Source organism: Scyliorhinus torazame, chromosome 18 (assembly GCF_047496885.1).
Source record: "Scyliorhinus torazame isolate Kashiwa2021f chromosome 18, sScyTor2.1, whole genome shotgun sequence".
Lineage (NCBI taxonomy): Eukaryota > Metazoa > Chordata > Chondrichthyes > Carcharhiniformes > Scyliorhinidae > Scyliorhinus > Scyliorhinus torazame.
The window spans coordinates 84,913,248-84,933,424 of NC_092724.1; the positions used below are offsets into that span (position 1 = coordinate 84,913,248).

Here is a 20,177-nt window from a genome sequence, read left to right on the forward strand (position 1 = left end):
ACCAGCTGCTCTCACGCCGCCGAAATCGACTCAAATCATATCACACTGCGGTACAGTGCTGATGGATTCAGGTCCATCGCTGTATCACAGTGCGGTATAGTACTGATGGGTTCAGGTCCATCGCTATATCACAGTGTGGTACAGTACAGATGGATTCAGGTCCATCGCTGTATTACCGTCGGATACAGTACTGATGGATTCAGGTCCATCGCTGTATCAGTGGGAAGCAGCACTGATGGATTCAGGTCCATCGCTATATCACAGTGCGGTTACAGTACTGATGGATTCAGGTCCATCGCTATATCAGAGCGCTGTACAGTACTGATGGATTCAGGTCCATCGCTATATCACAGTGGGATGCAGTACTGATGGATTTAGGTCCATCGCTATATCACAGTGCGGTACAGGACTGATGGATTCGGGTCCATCGCTGTATCACAGTGCTGTACAGTACTGATGGATTCAGGTCCATCGCTATATCACAGTGCAGTACAGAAATGATTGATTCAGGTCCATCGCTGTAGCACAGTGGGATACAGTACTGATGGATTCAGGTCCATCGCTGTATCACAGTGCGGTTCAGTACTGATGGATTCAGGTCCATCGCTGTATCACAGTGGGATACAGTACTGATGGATTTAGGTCCATCGCTATATCACAGTGCGGTACAGTACTGATGGATTCAGGTCCATCGCTATATCACTGTGCGGTACAGTACTGATGTATTCAGGTCCATCGCTGTATCACAGTGCTGTACAGTACTGATGGATTCAGGTCCATCACTATATCACTGTGTGTTACAGTGCAAATGGATTCAGGTCCATCGCTGTATCACTGTGGGATGCAGTACTGATGGATTCAGGTCCATTGCTATATCACAGTGCTGTACAATACTGATGCATTCACGTCCATCGCTGTATCACAGTGGGATACAGTTCTGATGGACTCAGGTCCATCGCTGTATCACAGTGCGGTACAGTACTGATGGATTCAGGTCCAGCGCCGTATCACAGTGGGATACAGTACTGATGGATTGAGGTCCATCGCAAAATCACAGTGCGGTACAGTACTGATTGATTCAGGTCCATTGCTGTATCACAGTGGGATACAGTACTGATGGATTCAGGTCCATCGCTATATCACAGTGCGGTACAGTGCTGATGGATTCAGGTCCGGCGCCGTATCACAGTGGGATACAGTACTGATGGATTTGGGTCCATCGCTATATCACAGTGGGATACAGTACTGATGGATTCAGGTCCATCGCTGTATCACAGTGTGGTACAGTACTGATGGATTCAGGTCCATCGCTATATCACAGTGCGGTACAGTACTGATGGATTCAGGTCCATCGCTGTATCACAGTGCGGTACAGTACTGATGGATTCAGGTCCATCGCTGTATCACAGTGGAATACAGTACTGATGGATTCAGGTCCATCGCTATATCACAGTGCGGTACAGTACTGATGGATTCAGGTCCAGCGCCGTATCACAGTGGGATACAGTACTGATGGATTGAGGTCCATCGCAAAATCACAGTGCGGTACAGTACTGATTGATTCAGGTCCATCGCTGTATCACAGTGGGATACAGTACTGATAGATTCAGGTCCATCGCTATATCACAGAGCGGTACAGTGCTGATGGATTCAGGTCCATCGCTATGTCACAGTTTTGTACAGTACTGATGGATTCAGGTCCATCGCTATGTCACAGTGTTGTACAGTACTGATGGATTCAGGTCCATCGCTATGTCACAGTGTTGTACAGTGCTGATGCATTCAGGTCCATCGCTATGTAACAGCGCGGTACAGTACTGATGGATTCAGGTCCATCGCCGTATCACAGTGGGATACAGTACCGATGGATTGAGGTCCATCGCAAAATCACAGTGCAGTACAGTACAGATGGATTCAGGTCCATCGCTGTATCACAGTGTAGTACAGTACTGATGGATTCAGGTCCATCACTATATCACAGTGAGGTACAGTACTGATGGATTCAGGACCATCGCTATATCACGGTGCGGTACAGTACTGATGGATTCAGGTCCATCGCTGTATCACAGTGTAGTACAGTACTGATGGATTCGGGTCCATCGCTGTATCGCAGTGCAGTACAGTACTGATGGATTCAGGTCCATCGCTATGTCACTGTTGTACAGTACTGATGGATTTAGGTCCATCGCTATATCACTGCGGTACAGTACTGATGGATTCAGGTCCGTCGCTGTATCACTGTGCGATGCAGTACTGATGGATTCCGGTCCATCTCCTGTATTACAGTGCGGTACAGTACTGATAGATTCAGGTCCATCGCTGTTTCACAGTGGGATGCAGTACTGATGGATTCAGGTCCATCACTGTATCACAGTGGGATGCAGTACTGATGGATTCAGGTCCATCGCTATATCACAGTGTGGTACAGTACAGATGGATTCAGTTCCATCGCTGTATTACAGTGGGATACAGTACTGATGGATTCAGGTCCATCGCTGTATCACAGTGGGATACAGTACTGATGGATTCAGGTCCATCGCTATGTCACAGTGCGGTACAGTGCTGATGGATTCAGGTCCATCGCTATGTCACCGTGCGGTACAGTACTGATGGATTCAGGTCCATCGCCGTATCACAGTGGGATACAGTACCGATGGATTGAGGTCCATCGCAAAATCACAGTGCAGTACAGTACAGATGGATTCAGGTCCATCGCTGTATCACAGTGTAGTACAGTACTGATGGATTCAGGTCCATCACTATATCACAGTGAGGTACTGTACTGATGGATTCAGGACCATCGCTATGTCACAGTGCGGTACAGTGCTGATGGATTCAGGTCCATCGCTATGTCACCGTGCGGTACAGTACTGATGGATTCAGGTCCATCGCTGTATTACAGTGGGATACAGTACTGATTGATTCAGGTCCATTGCTGTATCACAGTGGGATACAGTACTGATGGATTCAGGTCCATCGCTATATCACAGTGCGGTACAGTGCTGATGGATTCAGGTCCGGCGCCGTATCACAGTGGGATACAGTACTGATGGATTTGGGTCCATCGCTATATCACAGTGGGATACAGTACTGATGGATTCAGGTCCATCGCTGTATCACAGTGTGGTACAGTACTGATGGATTCAGGTCCATCGCTATATCACAGTGCGGTACAGTACTGATGGATTCAGGTCCATCGCTGTATCACAGTGCGGTACAGTACTGATGGATTCAGGTCCATCGCTGTATCACAGTGGAATACAGTACTGATGGATTCAGGTCCATCGCTATATCACAGTGCGGTACAGTACTGATGGATTCAGGTCCAGCGCCGTATCACTGTGGGATACAGTACTGATGGATTGAGGTCCATCGCAAAATCACAGTGCGGTACAGTACTGATTGATTCAGGTCCATCGCTGTATCACAGTGGGATACAGTACTGATAGATTCAGGTCCATCGCTATATCACAGAGCGGTACAGTGCTGATGGATTCAGGTCCATCGCTATGTCACAGTTTTGTACAGTACTGATGGATTCAGGTCCATCGCTATGTCACAGTGTTGTACAGTACTGATGGATTCAGGTCCATCGCTATGTCACAGTGTTGTACAGTGCTGATGCATTCAGGTCCATCGCTATGTAACAGCGCGGTACAGTACTGATGGATTCAGGTCCATCGCCGTATCACAGTGGGATACAGTACCGATGGATTGAGGTCCATCGCAAAATCACAGTGCAGTACAGTACAGATGGATTCAGGTCCATCGCTGTATCACAGTGTAGTACAGTACTGATGGATTCAGGTCCATCACTATATCACAGTGAGGTACAGTACTGATGGATTCAGGACCATCGCTATATCACGGTGCGGTACAGTACTGATGGATTCAGGTCCATCGCTGTATCACAGTGTAGTACAGTACTGATGGATTCGGGTCCATCGCTGTATCGCAGTGCAGTACAGTACTGATGGATTCAGGTCCATCGCTATGTCACTGTTGTACAGTACTGATGGATTTAGGTCCATCGCTATATCACTGCGGTACAGTACTGATGGATTCAGGTCCGTCGCTGTATCACTGTGCGATGCAGTACTGATGGATTCCGGTCCATCTCCTGTATTACAGTGCGGTACAGTACTGATAGATTCAGGTCCATCGCTGTTTCACAGTGGGATGCAGTACTGATGGATTCAGGTCCATCACTGTATCACAGTGGGATGCAGTACTGATGGATTCAGGTCCATCGCTATATCACAGTGTGGTACAGTACAGATGGATTCAGGTCCATCGCTGTATTACAGTGGGATACAGTACTGATGGATTCAGGTCCATCGCTGTATCACAGTGGGATACAGTACTGATGGATTCAGGTCCATCGCTATGTCACAGTGCGGTACAGTGCTGATGGATTCAGGTCCATCGCTATGTCACCGTGCGGTACAGTACTGATGGATTCAGGTCCATCGCCGTATCACAGTGGGATACAGTACCGATGGATTGAGGTCCATCGCAAAATCACAGTGCAGTACAGTACAGATGGATTCAGGTCCATCGCTGTATCACAGTGTAGTACAGTACTGATGGATTCAGGTCCATCACTATATCACAGTGAGGTACTGTACTGATGGATTCAGGACCATCGCTATATCACGGTGCGGTACAGTACTGATGGATTCAGGTCCATCGCTGTATCACAGTGGGAGACAGTACAGATGGATTCGTGTCCATCGCTATATCACAGAGTGGTACAGTACTGATGGATTGAGGTCCATCTCCTGTATTACAGTGCGGTACAGTACTGATGGATTCAGGTCCATCGCTGTATCACAGTAGGATACAGTACTGATGGATTGACGTCCATCGCTGTATCACAGTGTGGTACAGTACTGATAGATTCAGGTCCATCGCTGTTTCACAGTGGGATGCAGTACTGATGGATTCAGGTCCATCACTGTATCACAGTGGGATGCAGTACTGATGGATTCAGGTCCATCGCTATATCACAGTGTGGTACAGTACAGATGGATTCAGGTCCATCGCTGTATTACAGTGGGATACAGTACTGATGGATTCAGGTCCATCGCTGTATCACAGTGGGATACAGTACTGATGGATTCAGGTCCATCGCTATGTCACAGTGCGGTACAGTGCTGATGGATTCAGGTCCATCGCTATGTCACCGTGCGGTACAGTACTGATGGATTCAGGTCCATCGCCGTATCACAGTGGGATACAGTACCGATGGATTGAGGTCCATCGCAAAATCACAGTGCAGTACAGTGCAGATGGATTCAGGTCCATCGCTGTATCACAGTGTAGTACAGTACTGATGGATTCAGGTCCATCACTATATCACAGTGAGGTACAGTACTGATGGATTCAGGACCATCGCTATATCACGGTGCGGTACAGTACTGATGGATTCAGGTCCATCGCTGTATCACAGTGGGAGACAGTACAGATGGATTCGTGTCCATTGCTATATCACAGTGGGATACAGTACCGATGGATTCAGGTCCATCATTGTATCACAGTGGGATACAGTACAGATGGATTCAGGTCCATCGCTGTATCGCAGTGCAGTACAGTACTGATGGATTCAGGTCCATCGCTATGTCACTGTTGTACAGTACTGATGGATTCAGGTCCAGCTCCTGTATTACAGTGCGGTACAGTACTGATGGATTCAGGTCCATCGCTGTATCACAGTAGGATACAGTACTGATGGATTGACGTCCATCGCTATATCACAGTGTGGTACAGTACTGATGGATTCAGGTCCATCGTTGTATCACAGTGTGGTACAGTACTGATGGATTCAGATCCATCGCTATATCACAGTGCGGTACAGTACTGATGGATTCAGGTCCATCACTATATCACTGTGTGGTACAGTGCAAATGGATTCAGGTCCATCGCTGTATCACTGTGGGACGCAGTACTGATGGATTCAGGTCCATCGCTATATCACAGTGCGATGCAGTACTGATGGATTCAGGCCCATCGCTATATCACAGTGTGGTACAGTACTGATGGATTCAGGTCCATCACTGTATCACAGTGGGATACAGTTCTGATGGATTCAGGTCCATCGCTGTATCACAGTGCGGTACAGTACTGATGGATTCAGGTCCAGCGCCGTATCACAGTGGGATACAGTACCGATGGATTGAGGTCCATCGCAAAATCACAGTGCGGTACAGTACTGATTGATTCAGGTCCATCGCTGTATCACAGTGGGATACAGTACTGATGGATTCAGGTCCATCGCTATACCACAGTGCGGTACAGTACTGATGGATTCAGGTCCAGCGCCGTATCACAGTGGGATACTGTACTGATGGATTGACGTCCATCGCTATATCACAGTGTGGTACAGTACTGATGGATTCAGGTCCATCGCTATATCACAGTGCGGTACAGTACTGATGGATTCAGGTCCATCGCTGTATCACAGTGCGGTTCAGTACTGATGGATTCAGGTCCATCGCTGTATCACAGTGGGATACAGTACTGATGGATTCAGGTCCATCGCTATATCACAGTGCGGTACAGTACTGATGGATTCAGGTCCATCGCTGTATCGCAGTGCAGGACAGTACTGATGGATTCAGGTCCATCGCCATGTCACTGTTGTACAGTACTGATGGATTTAGGTCCATCGCTATATCACTGCGGTACAGTACTGATGGATTCAGGTCCGTCGCTGTATCACTGTGCGATGCAGTACTGATAGATTCAGGTCCATCGCTGTTTCACAGTGGGATGCAGTACTGATGGATTCAGGTCCATCACTGTATCACAGTGGGATGCAGTACTGATGGATTCAGGTCCATCGCTATATCATAGTGTGGTACAGTACAGATGGATTCAGGTCCATCGCTGTATTACAGTCGGATACAGTACTGATGGATTCAGGTCCATCGCTGTATCACAGTGGGAAGCAGCACTGATGGATTCAGGTCCATCGCTATATCACAGTGCGGTTACAGTACTGATGGATTCAGGTCCATCGCTATATCAGAGCGCTGTACAGTACTGATGGATTGAGATCCATCGCTGTATCACAGTGGGATGCAGTACTGATGGATTTAGGTCCATTGCTATATCACAGTGCGGTACAGGACTGATGGATTCGGGTCCATCGCTGTATCACAGTGCTGTACAGTACTGATGGATTCAGGTCCATCGCTATATCACAGTGCAGTACAGAAATGATTGATTCAGGTCCATCGCTGTAGCACAGTGGGATACAGTACTGATGGATTCAGGTCCATCGCTGTATCACAGTGCGGTTCAGTACTGATGGATTCAGGTCCATCGCTATATCACTGTGCGGTACAGTACTGATGGATTCAGGTCCATCGCTGTATCACAGTGCTGTACAGTACTGATGGATTCAGGTCCATCACTATATCACTGTGTGGTACAGTGCAAATGGATTCAGGTCCATCGCTGTATCACTGTGGGATGCAGTACTGATGGATTCAGGTCCATTGCTATATCACAGTGCTGTACAATACTGATGCATTCAGGTCCATCGCTGTATCACAGTGGGATACAGTTCTGATGGATTCAGGTCCATCGCTGTATGACAGTGCGGTACAGTACTGATGGATTCAGGTCCAGCGCCGTATCACAGTGGGATACAGTACTGATGGATTGAGGTCCATCGCAAAATCACAGTGCGGTACAGTACTGATTGATTCAGGTCCATCGCTGTATCACCGTGGGATACAGTACTGATGGATTCAGGTCCATCGCTATGTCACAGTGCGGTACAGTGCTGATGGATTCAGGTCCAGCGCCGTATCACAGTGGGATACAGTACTGATGGATTCGGGTCCATCGCTATATCACAGTGGGATACAGTACTGATGGATTCAGGTCCATCGCTGTATCACAGTGTGGTACAGTACTAATGGATTCAGGTCCATCGCTATATCACAGTGCGGTACAGTACTGATGGATTCAGGTCCATCGCTGTATCACAGTGCGGTACATTACTGATGGATTCAGGTCCATCGCTGTATCACAGTGGGATACAGTACTGATGGATTCAGGTCCATCGCTATATCACAGTGCGGTACAGTACTGATGGATTCAGGTCCAGCGCCGTATCACAGTGGGATACAGTACTGATGGATTGAGGTCCATCGCAAAATCACAGTGCGGTACAGTACTGATTGATTCAGGTCCATCGCTGGATCACAGTGGGATACAGTACTGATAGTTTCAGGTCCATCGCTATATCACAGAGCGGTACAGTGCTGATGGATTCAGGTCCATCGCTATGTCACAGTTTTGTACAGTACTGATGGATTCAGGTCCATCGCTATGTCACAGTGTTGTACAGTACTGATGGATTCAGGTCCATCGCTATGTCACAGTGTTGTACAGTACTGATTGATTCAGGTCCATCGTTGTATCACAGTGGGATACAGTACTGATGGATTCAGGTCCATCGCTATGTCACAGTGCGGTACAGTTATGATGCATTCAGGTCCATCGCTATGTCACGGTGCGGTACAGTACTGATGGATTCAGGTCCATCGCCGTATCACAGTGGGATACAGTACCGTTGGATTGAGGTCCATCGGAAAATCACAGTGCAGTACAGTACAGATGGATTCAGGTCCATCGCTGTATCACAGTGTAGTACAGTACTGATGGATTCAGGTCCATCACTATATCACAGTGAGGTACAGTACTGATGGATTCAGGACCATCGCTATATCACGGTGGGATACAGTACAGATGGATTCGGGTCCATCACTATATCACAGTGGGATACAGTACTGATGGATTCAGGTCCATCGCTGTATCACAGTGGGATACAGTACAGATGGATTCAGGTCCATCGCTGTATCGCAGTGCAGTACAGTACTGATGGATTCAGGTCCATCGCTATGTCACTGTTGTACAATACTGATGGATTTAGGTCCATCGCTATATCACTGCGGTACAGCACTGATGGATTCAGGTCCGTCGCTGTATCACTGTGCGATGCAGTACTGATGGATTCGGGTCCATCGCAATATCACAGAGTGGTACAGTACTGATGGATTGAGGTCCATCTCCTGTATTACAGTGCGGTACAGTACTGATGGTTTCAGGTCCATCGCTGTATCACAGTAGGATACAGTACTGATGGATTGACGTCCATCGCTGTATCACAGTGTGGTACAGTACTGATAGATTCAGGTCCATCGCTGTTTCACAGTGGGATGCAGTACTGATGGATTCAGGTCCATCACTGTCTCACAGTGGGATGCAGTACTGATGGATTCAGGTCCATCGCTATATCACAGTGTGGTACAGTACAGATGGATTCAGGTCCATCGCTGTATTACAGTGGGATACAGTACTGTTGGATTCAGGTCCATCGCTGTATCACAGTGGGAAGCAGCACTGATGGATTCAGGTCCATCGCTATATCACAGTGCAGTACAGTACTGATGGATTCAGGTCCATCGCTATATCAGAGCGCTGTACAGTACTGATGGATTCAGGTCCATCGCTGTATGACAGTGGGATGCAGTACTGATGGATTTAGGTCCATCGCTATATCACAGTGCGGTACAGGACTGATGGATTCGGGTCCATCGCTGTATCACAGTGCTGTACAGTACTGATGGATTCAGGTCCATCGCTATATCACAGTGCAGTACAGAACTGATTGATTCAGATCCATCGCTGTAGCACAGTGGGATACAGTACTGATGGATTCAGGTCCATCGCTGTATCACAGTGCGGTACAGTACTGATGGATTCAGGTCCATCGCTATATCACAGTAGGATACAGTACTGATGGATTCAGGTCCATCGCTATATCACAGTGCGGTACAGTACTGATGGATTCAGGTCCATCGCTATATCACAGTGCGGTACAGTGCAAATGGATTCAGGTCCATCGCTGTATCACTGTGGGATGCAGTACTGATGGATTCAGGTCCATCGCTATATCACAGTGCGGTACAGTACTGATGGATTCAGGTCCGTCGCTGTATCACAGTGCGATGCAGTACTGATGAATTCAGGCCCATCGCTATATCACAGTGTGGTATAGTACTGATGGATTCAGGTCCAGCGCCGTATCACAGTGGGATACAGTACTGATGGATTGAGGTCCATCACAAAATCACAGTGCGGTACAGACCTGATGGATTCAGGTCCATCGCTGTATCACAGTGGGATACAGTACTGATGGATTCAGGTCCATCGCTATATCACGGTGCGATACAGTACTGATGGATTCAGGTCCATCGCTGTATCACAGTGGGATACAGTACTGATGGATTCAGGTCCATCGCTATATCACGGTGCGATACAGTACTGATGGATTCGGGTCCATCGCTATATCACAGTGGGATACAGTACTGATGGATTCAGGTCCATCGTTGTATCACAGTGTGGTACAGTACTGATGGATTCAGGTCCATCGCTATATCACAGTGCGGTACAGTACTGATGGATTCAGGTCCATCGCTGTATCACAGTGGGATACAGTACTGATGGATTCAGGTCCATCGCTATGTCACAGTGCGGTACAGTGCTGATGGATTCGTGTCCATCGCTATATCACAGTGGGATACAGTACTGATGGATTCAGGTCCATCGCTATATCACAGTGCGGTACAGTACTGATGGATTCAGGTCCATCGCTGTATCACGGTGTGGTACAGTACTGATGGATTCAGGTCCATCGCTATATCACAGTGCGGTACAGTACTGATGGATTCAGGTCCATCGCTATATCACAGTGGGATACAGTACTGATGTATTCAGGTCCATCGCTGTATCACAGTGGGATACAGTACAGATGGATTCAGGTCCATCGCTGTATCGCAGTGCAGTACAGTACTGATGGATTTAGGTCCATCGCTATATCACTGCGGTACAGTACTGATGGATTCAGGTCCGTCGCTGTATCACTGTGCGATGCAGTACTGATGGATTGAGGTCCATCTCCTGTATTACAGTGCGGTACAGTACTGATGGATTCAGGTCCATCGCTGTATCACAGTAGGATACAGTACTGATGGATTGAGGTCCATCGCTATATCACAGAGTGGTACAGTACTGATGGATTGAGGTCCATCTCCTGTATTACAGTGCGGTACAGTACTGATGGATTCAGGTCCATCGCTGTATCACAGTAGGATACAGTACTGATGGATTCAGGTCCATCGCTGTATCACAGTAGGATACAGTACTGATGGATTGACGTCCATCGCTGTATCACAGTGTGGTACAGTACTGATTGATTCAGGTCCATCGCTGTATCACAGTGGGATGCAGTACTGATGGATTCAGGTCCATCACTGTATCACAGTGGGATGCAGTACTGATGGATTCAGGCCCATCGCTATATCACAGTGTGGTACAGTACAGATGGATTCAGGTCCATCGCTGTATTACAGTGGGATACAGTACTGATGGATTCAGGTCCATCGCTGTATCACAGTTGGGTGCAGTACTGATGGATTTAGGTCCATCGCTATATCACAGTGCGGTACAGGACTGGTGGATTCGGGTCCATCGCTATATCACAGTGCAGTACAGAACTGATTGATTCAGGTCCATCGCTGTGGCACAGTGTGATACAGTACTGATGGATTCAGGTCCATCGCTGTATCACAGTGCGGTACAGTACTGATGGATTCAGGTCCATCACTGTATCACAGTGGGATACAGTACTGATGAATTCGGGGCCATCACTGTATCTCAGTGGGATACAGTACTGATGGATTCAGGTCCATCGCTGTATCACAGTGTGGTACAGTACTGATGGATTCAGGTCCATCGCTGTATCACAGTGGGATGCAGTACTGATGGATTCAGGCCCATCGCTATATCACAGTGTGGTACAGTACAGATGGATTCAGGTCCATCGATGTATTACAGTGGGATACAGTACTGATGGATTCAGGTCCATCGCTGTATCACAGTTGGGTGCAGTACTGATGGATTTAGGTCCATCGCTATATCACAGTGCGGTACAGGACTGGTGGATTCGGGTCCATCGCTATATCACAGTGCAGTACAGAACTGATTGATTCAGGTCCATCGCTGTGGCACAGTGTGATACAGTACTGATGGATTCAGGTCCATCGCTGTATCACAGTGCGGTACAGTACTGATGGATTCAGGTCCATCACTGTATCACAGTGGGATACAGTACTGATGAATTCGGGGCCATCACTGTATCTCAGTGGGATACAGTACTGATGGATTCAGGTCCATCGCTGTATCACAGTGTGGTACAGTACTGATGGCTTCAGGTCCATCGCTATCTCACAGTGTCCGCGGACATCTTCAACCTCTCCCTATTCCGTTCTGACGTTCCCACCTGCTTCAAGAAGACCACTATCATACCGGTGCCAAAGAAGAACCAGGCAAAGTGCCTGAACGACTACTGTCCGGTGGCCTTGACATCGATCATTATGGAAATGCGGCTTCTTAGGAAACATCTTTATATTTGAATCATTTTATCGTAGGGATGTTTGTAATCTATTGTCTTACGGTCTTGTCTGCTGTGTAACTTGATCCATTTTGTACTGATGCACAGGAGGCAATTCCTCGAAACCCAGAGAGAAGAAGGAAACCATCTAGTCTCTCATCAGCAAGTCAGTGGACACCGAGCCCTGATTGGGTGAGTAGTTAGTTGACATCGAACCCTGATTGGGTGAGTAGTCAGTGGACGCTGATTCCTGATTGGTTGAGTAGTCAGTGGATGCTGATTCCTGATTGGGTGAGTAGTCAGTGGACACCGAACCCTGATTGGGTGAGTAGTCAGTGGACGCTGATTCCTGATTGTGTGAGCAGTCAGTGGACACCGAACCCTGATTGGAGAGCAGTCAGTGGACACCAAACCCTGATTGGGTGAGTTGGCAGTGGACACTGAACCCTGATTAGGTGAGTTGGCAGTGGATATGGCACAAGGAAGTGATGAGGGTTTATCATGACCGGTACAGGCTTGGAGGGCCGAAGGGCCTGTTCCTGTGCTGTATTGCATTGTTCTTTGGACTTGGAGCTCTGATTGGGTGAGTAGTCAACAGATTGGTGGACTATTCCATCATGAGGGAATATCTTGGAGAAGCCACCATATTCCTACTATCCCTCTCAGTAACCCAGTGGAACATCTCAGATTGGTTCCCATGCTGTAATCCTCCATTTCACAGATTGAACCTGTGATTACTTTGCTTTGTGCAGCACCGTACAACTCAACTCCATTCAGTGAATGCTTGTGAGTGACCAGTGATTCTGCTGCATTCAACTCTTATCCATTTTTGCCTCATATGAAACAGTGTTTAGTGGTTAAGAATGGTGGTGCTCATGGGATTTCAGTGGTGCTCATTCCTGGCCCCAGAACCAGTGGAGCTGAATTGAAGAAAAAGATGGAAAGGGGCGGAAGGTTGTGCGTGAAAATGTATCCAATGTGAAACAGTCTCACAGAGCGGAATATGCTAGGTCATAGAGTCACAGATGTTTACAACATGGAAACAGGCCAAAACAGAAGACAATACCAGAGACCAAGTGGCTGACTTTATTCTGTCTTGTTTAAGCTTGGAGTTTGCATGAGCCTTGTTTCTTTAACATTCTCTCGAACAGGTTAAAGCCAGAAAGTGCTAATTTTTCGAATGGAATATTATTTGTTGTTAATATATGTGCTTTATGTGGTCACTGGGGCTATTTGACTATTTGTTGCAACTACGTTACCTTAACAAGAATGCTGGAACATCAGGTGGAAGAGCGCAATTTTCAGAGATGGTGAAAGCCACTTGACCTCACCAAATCTGTCTAACTACTTTTTAAAGACAAAATTGTTCCCGCCTCTACCACTGCCTCTGGCAGCCCGTTCCAGATGCTCACCACCCTGTGTGTGAAGAACATTCCCCTCTGGTCTCTTGTATCTCTCCCCTCTCACCTTAAACCTATTCCCTCTAGTTCTAGACTCCTCTACCTTTTGGAAAAGATGTTGACTATCTACCTTATCTATTCTCCTCATTAATTGATAGACCTCTATAACATCTACCTCACCACCTCACCAAATCCCTCAGCCCACCTCCCCAAATCCCACACTCCACCTCACCAAATCCCACACTCCACCTCACCAATTCCCACACTCCACCTCACCAAATCCCTCAGCCCACCTCACCAAATCCCTCAGCCCACCTCACCAAATTCCTCAGCCCACCTCCCCAAATCCCTCACCCCCACCTCCAAATCCCTCACCCCCACCTCCAAATCCCTCACCCCCACCTCCAAATCCCTCACCCCCACCTCCAAATCCCTCACCCCCACCTCCAAATCCCTCACCCCCACCTCCAAATCCCTCACCCCCACCTCCAAATCCCTCACCCCCACCTCCAAATCCCTCACCCCACCTCCAAATCCCTCGCCCCCACCTCCAAATCCCTCGCCCCCACCTCCAAATCCCTCGCCCCCACCTCCAAATCCCTCGCCCCACCTCCAAATCCCTCGCCCCCACCTCCAAATCCCTCGCCCCCACCTCCAAATCCCTCGCCCCCACCTCCAAATCCCTCGCCCCCACCTCCAAATCCCTCGCCCCCACCTCCAAATCCCTCGCCCCCACCTCCAAATCCCTCGCCCCCACCTCCAAATCCCTCGCCCCCACCTCCAAATCCCTCGCCCCCACCTCCAAATCCCTCACCCCACCTCCAAATCCCTCACCCCCACCTCCAAATCCCTCACCCCCACCTCCAAATCCCTCACCCCCACCTCCAAATCCCTCACCCCCACCTCCAAATCCCTCACCCCCACCTCCAAATCCCTCACCCCCACCTCCAAATCCCTCACCCCCACCTCCAAATCCCTCTCCCCCACCTCCAAATCCCTCACCCCCACCTCCAAATCCCTCACCCCCATCTTCAAATCTCTCACCCGCGCCTCCAAATCCCTCATGCCACCTCACCAAATCCCTCAACCCTCACCTATCCACCTTATCGAATCCCTCACCCCGACCGACCCACATCACTATATTCTCCTCCTCCATCTATCCACCTCACCATATTCCTCCCCTCCATCTACCTCCCCTCCATCGTACGGTTCCCGTACCAGCCTCCTCGAACAGCAGCTGGAATGTGGCGACTCGTGGCTTGTCACAGTAACTTCATTTGAAGTATGTGGGCAGCACGGTAGCATTGTGGATAGCACAATTGCTTCACAGCTGCAGGGTCCCAGGTTCAATTCCGGCTTGGGTCACTGTCTGTGCGGAGTCTGCACATCCTCCACGTGTGTGCGTGGGTTTCCTCCGGGTGCTCCGGTTTCTTCCCACAGTCCAAAGATGTGCAGGTTAGGTGGATTGGCCATACTAAATCACCCTTAGTGTCCAAAATTGCCCTTGGTGTTGGGTGGGTTTACTGGGTTATGGGGTTAGGGTGGAGGTGTTGACCTTGGGTAGGGTGCTCTTTCCAAGAGCTGGTGCAGGCTCGATGGGCCGAATGGCCTCCTTCTGCACTGTAAATTCTATGATAATGATAATCTATGAAAAAGCCTACTTGCGATAATAAGCGATTTTCATTTTCATTTCATTTCACCTACCCACCTCACCGTATCCTTCTCATCCACCTCCTCACCTCACTATATCCCTTCCCTCCACCAATCTACCCACCTCACTGTATCCCCCCTCCACCTGCCCACCTCACCATATTCCGTATCCCTGCTTCCGATATCCTTCACCCCTCCACTTCTCCACTTTCTCATCATATTCCTCACTTCCCACTGAAATTTCCAGGCCATTCTCACCACATTCCTCAATCCTGCTTTGTCCAGAAATCTATTTGTGTCCCATAATCCCATTAATGCATATCACTACCTGGTCTTTCCTGGTAACATATTGCCCAAATCAATTACTCATTGGGTGTAAATCCCCTGACTCCCCAGTACAACAGCAAAATTCTGCAGATATTGGAAATCTGAGCTAATTACAGAAAGTGCTGGAAATACTCAGCTGGTTAGGCCAGCATCTGTGGTGAAAGAAACCGAGTTAATGTTTCCGGTGATCACCTTTCAACATAACTGGAAAATGTTGGAATTAACAATGGAACAAGTCGAAACTCTCCGTTGCGTCATACCTGCCACAAAGAAAAATGGTTGTGGTGGCTGGAGGGCAAACATCTCCATTTTAGGACATCTTCAGCTGCTTCAACAATGACCGTTCTTCCATCATAAGGTCAGAAGTGAGGATGTTCGCTGATGATTGCACCATTCACGACTCCTCAGATATTGAAGCAGTTCATGTCCAATTGCATCAAGACCTGGTATGGTAGCACAGTGGTTAGCACAGTTGCTTCACAGCTCCAGGGTCCCAAGCTCGCTTCATGGCTTGGGTCACTGTCTGTGCGGAGTCTCCACGTTCTCCCCATGTCTGTGTGGGTTTCCTCCCACAGTCCAAAGATGTGCAGGTTAGGTGGATTGGCCAGGCTAAATTGCCCTTGGTGTCCAAAAATAAAAGGTTTGGTGGGGTTCCGGGGATAGGGTGGGGCAGTGGGCTTAAGTGGGGTGCTTTTTCCAAGGGCCGGTGCGTTCTTGATGGGCCTCATGGCCTCATTCTGCACTGTAAATTCTATGAACTATGACACATCCAGGCTTGGACTGACAAGTGGCAATTAATATTCATGTCACACAATTGCCAGGCAATGCCGTCTCCATCAAGAGACATTGTAACCATTTTCCCTTGTCATTCAATATATATATTTTTAAATTTAGAGTACCCAATTCATTTTTTCCAATTAAGGGGCAATTTAGCGTGGCCAATCCACCTGCCCTGCACACCTTTGGGTTGTGGGGGCAAAACCCATGCAAACATGGGGAGAATGTGCAAACTCCACACGGACAGTGACTCAGAGCCGGGATTGAACCTGGGTCCTCGACGCTGTGAGGCAGCAGTGCTAACCACTGCACCATTGTCATTCAATAGTATTACCAACATTGAATTCCCCACTATCAACATCTGGGGGTCGGGGGGTGGTTGTTACCATTGACCAGAAACAGAACTGGACCAGCCATATAAATACTGTGGCTGCAAGAGCAGGTCAGAGGCTAGGAATCCTGTGGCAAATACCTCATCTCCTGTCTCCCCAAACCCTTTCTCCCATCTATAAGGCGCAGGAGTGTGATGGAATACTCCCCGCTTGCTTGGCTGAGTGCAGCTCCAACAATACTCAAGAAGCTCAACACTATCCAGGACAAAGCAGCCCACTTGATTGGCAACTCTTGCACAAACATTCACTCCCTCCATCTCTGATACACTGTGGCAGCCGTGTGTGCCATCTACAAGATGCACAGCAGGAGCTCACCAAGGTTCCTTAGGCCGCACCTTCCAAATCTGCGAAGGATAAGGGCAGCAGACACATGGGAACACCTCCACAAGTTCCCCTCCAAGCCACTCAATGCCTGACTTGGAAATATATTACAGTTCCTTTGTTCCAGCTTTGACAAAGGGTCATCTGGACTCGAAACATTAGCTCTTTTCTCTCCCTACAAGTGCTGCCAGACCTGCTGAGATTTTCCAGCATTTTCTCTTTGGTTACAGTTCCTTCACTGTCGTTGGGTCAGAAACCTGGAACTTCCTCCCTAACATGGACCTACACCACATGGACTGCAACGGTTCAAGAAGGCAGTTCACCACCAGCCTCTCAAGGGCAATTTGGGATGGACAATAAATGCTGGCCGAACCAGTGATGCTCATATCTCATGAATTAATAATTTAAAGAAATCTGGATTCCCAAATTTGCACATCTGGACTCCGAATTATCCTCATCTGAGTTTCCCATTGGTCTACACTGGTCTAGTTACGGGTCTGAGGCAGGTGGTTGGGAAAGCGTGGAGGGAGTTTTTGTGTAAATGAGACTAAACTTTGTGTTGAATTAAGATGGCTTTGTGCTGAGGAGTCTTACCCACTACCAGCAGATTAATATTTTCCAATCTGAGCTGGGTTGGAGCAAAGATCCGAGAGGTGGAGGGAAAGAGTGTGACCCCATGAAATGCTGAGTCACAGGGAGTTAGTTTTTAACCAGAGCCAATGATCTTTGACTTTGTTGCCGATGCTGTGTTGACTGTCTGTCCCCGGAGTTTAACCCTTGGAGTTTGCTGTGTTCTTTAATTGTTTGTGCACGTGTGCCCTTGCATGGTACTAACCCTGCCCTCACTGTGTGTGACCTTTAACCTGCAGGTGATATCATGGAAATCCAAACTCCCCCTACAAACAATTATGCGCCTGTTGCAGGTTCTGGTCCCACAAGTGGAGAAGATCTGCATTGACAAGTAAGCATGGGCACTAACAATAGTGGCTGCAGGATGGCAATCTCTGGCTTCTCACGCTACTCAGAGATGTAATTAGAAAATCATTGCTTGATGAGAGGCGTCAGCATGAATGTCTCTGGTTGTTACTCTATAATGGAAGCAAATCTAAATCTTTCGTATTGTCAAAATCCAGTTTAACCTGTCGGCTGTCATTTGATTTGGTGTTACCGTGGTGATGGCTTGTATTACGGTGACTATTTGCTTAGTAATAGCCTTGCCAATCAGCTTGATGAAATGCTAGAAAACTAGCAGCTAGGATGCTCAATAGTCAGCATTGTTTGACTGCATTAGAAGCAAGAGAGAACCAGATTATGTAATGGCCCATCTGATAGCTTGATAGCCGAGGCAGCACTAGACTGAACTTAAAACTGCCTGGTCCCAGGTTTGGTACTCAGTTGATGCTAAGGTAACTTTTTCCCAATCAGACAGTAATCTGGGTGGTAGGACTGTACCCCGTGCCCCCAGTGTAGGCGGTATGAATGTCTGTAATGATGAGGGGTGGGGGGGGGGGGGGGGGGGGGGTGGGCTCAGGCCTTCCTCCTCCCTGCAGTTGAGCATTTGTACGTAGGTGCTGGGAGATGGCTACACTTCGTGTGGCAACCAACCTATTTTTGAAGAGTCAAGCTCCATCCCCTGTGCACTGTCCAGACTCGCTGTGCAAGGAGACACACTTGGGTGAGGTATCAATAGCTTCGGGACAAGGAGAGGTGAGAAGTGAAGACCGTAAAATATAGGTTTAACATGTTGCGCACCAGTGATCTGCTGCGGAGAAGAGATCATTTCATCAAGAAAATGGATTCCCATTGCATTGTTAAATGCGGCGTGACTCTAAAAGGGAAGTTGTGTGGAAAAGGAGCCCAATCAGCCCTCCTCCTTTTAAAAGGCTGTTTAAACAAATTCTAAACCAGTGAATTATTTTGTGGGATATTTTTGCTCCGATTGAGTGAGTTTTCTCTGATTAGGAAATGGGGGAAGTTGAGATCTGCACACATCTAGATCAATATTAGCAATTGAGTGTGGAGTAGAAACATACTACTGGCAATCCAGCTTCCTCATCCAGTGTTCTGTATCACTGACAGTATCTCTGCTAATATTATCAGGTTTTTCACACTATTAAGGATTGGTACACTCAGGCAGAAAGCTCATCACCGAATTTCGTTGAACATTGCATGTGCGGTAATCGGCTGTGATATCCTCGAGAGATAAATAGTCAACCAGTACCCTTGTGTGTAAAACAGGCAATGGTTGAGGCCATTCAGCCCCACAAATCAGTTTCTCCATTCATGGTTTTGGCTCCATTTGCCTGTCTTCGTTTCATAATCCTTGACACTTTTGCCTCACAAAACTATCAATCTGAGTTTTAACATTTGTAATTGATGGAGCAATGTCACTACCCTGGGATCAGTGCCCTGGCTGGGAAACAACGGGTGTGGGAAAGAATTAACAAGAGCTTTGAAAATTGTGATCTGTTTGAATGCAGAGGACTGACCGATGAGTCGGAGATCCTGAAGTTCCTGCAGCATGGCACATTGGTGGGATTACTCCCTGTGCCACATCCGATTCTCATTCGCAAATACCAGGCCAACTCTGGCACTGCCATGTGGTTCCGCACGTACATGTGGGGAGTCATTTACTTGAGGTGAGCAGCTATTTGGTGTGTTGTCTTCCAAAGGAATGGTGTGGAACTCTCGGACTCTGTTCAGCTGGACTCTTGTTGCAATCCAGTTTACACATCCAGTCCTCCTGGAACTTATGTTTACTGTTTACATACGAAACACGACAGCAGGCCATTCGGACCATGCTGTTCATGCCGGTGTTTATGTTCCACTTGAGCCTCCTCC

The 20,177-nt window shown here is 48.0% G+C and overlaps 1 protein-coding gene across 2 annotated transcripts in view; it reads left to right on the top strand.

Annotated features, from left to right (window-relative positions):
• LOC140395338 (protein HID1) overlaps positions 1–20,177 on the top strand; it is a 306,127-nt gene that overhangs the window by 282,478 nt on the left and 3,472 nt on the right. The window contains exons 17-19 of one of the 2 annotated variants that reach the window (XM_072482976.1): positions 12,578–12,661; positions 18,206–18,297; positions 19,817–19,975. In XM_072482976.1, coding sequence (XP_072339077.1) covers positions 12,578–12,661; positions 18,206–18,297; positions 19,817–19,975 — 335 coding nt within the window. The remainder of the gene's footprint in view (positions 1–12,577; positions 12,662–18,205; positions 18,298–19,816; positions 19,976–20,177) is intronic. The other variant, XM_072482977.1, reaches the window with a different exon arrangement.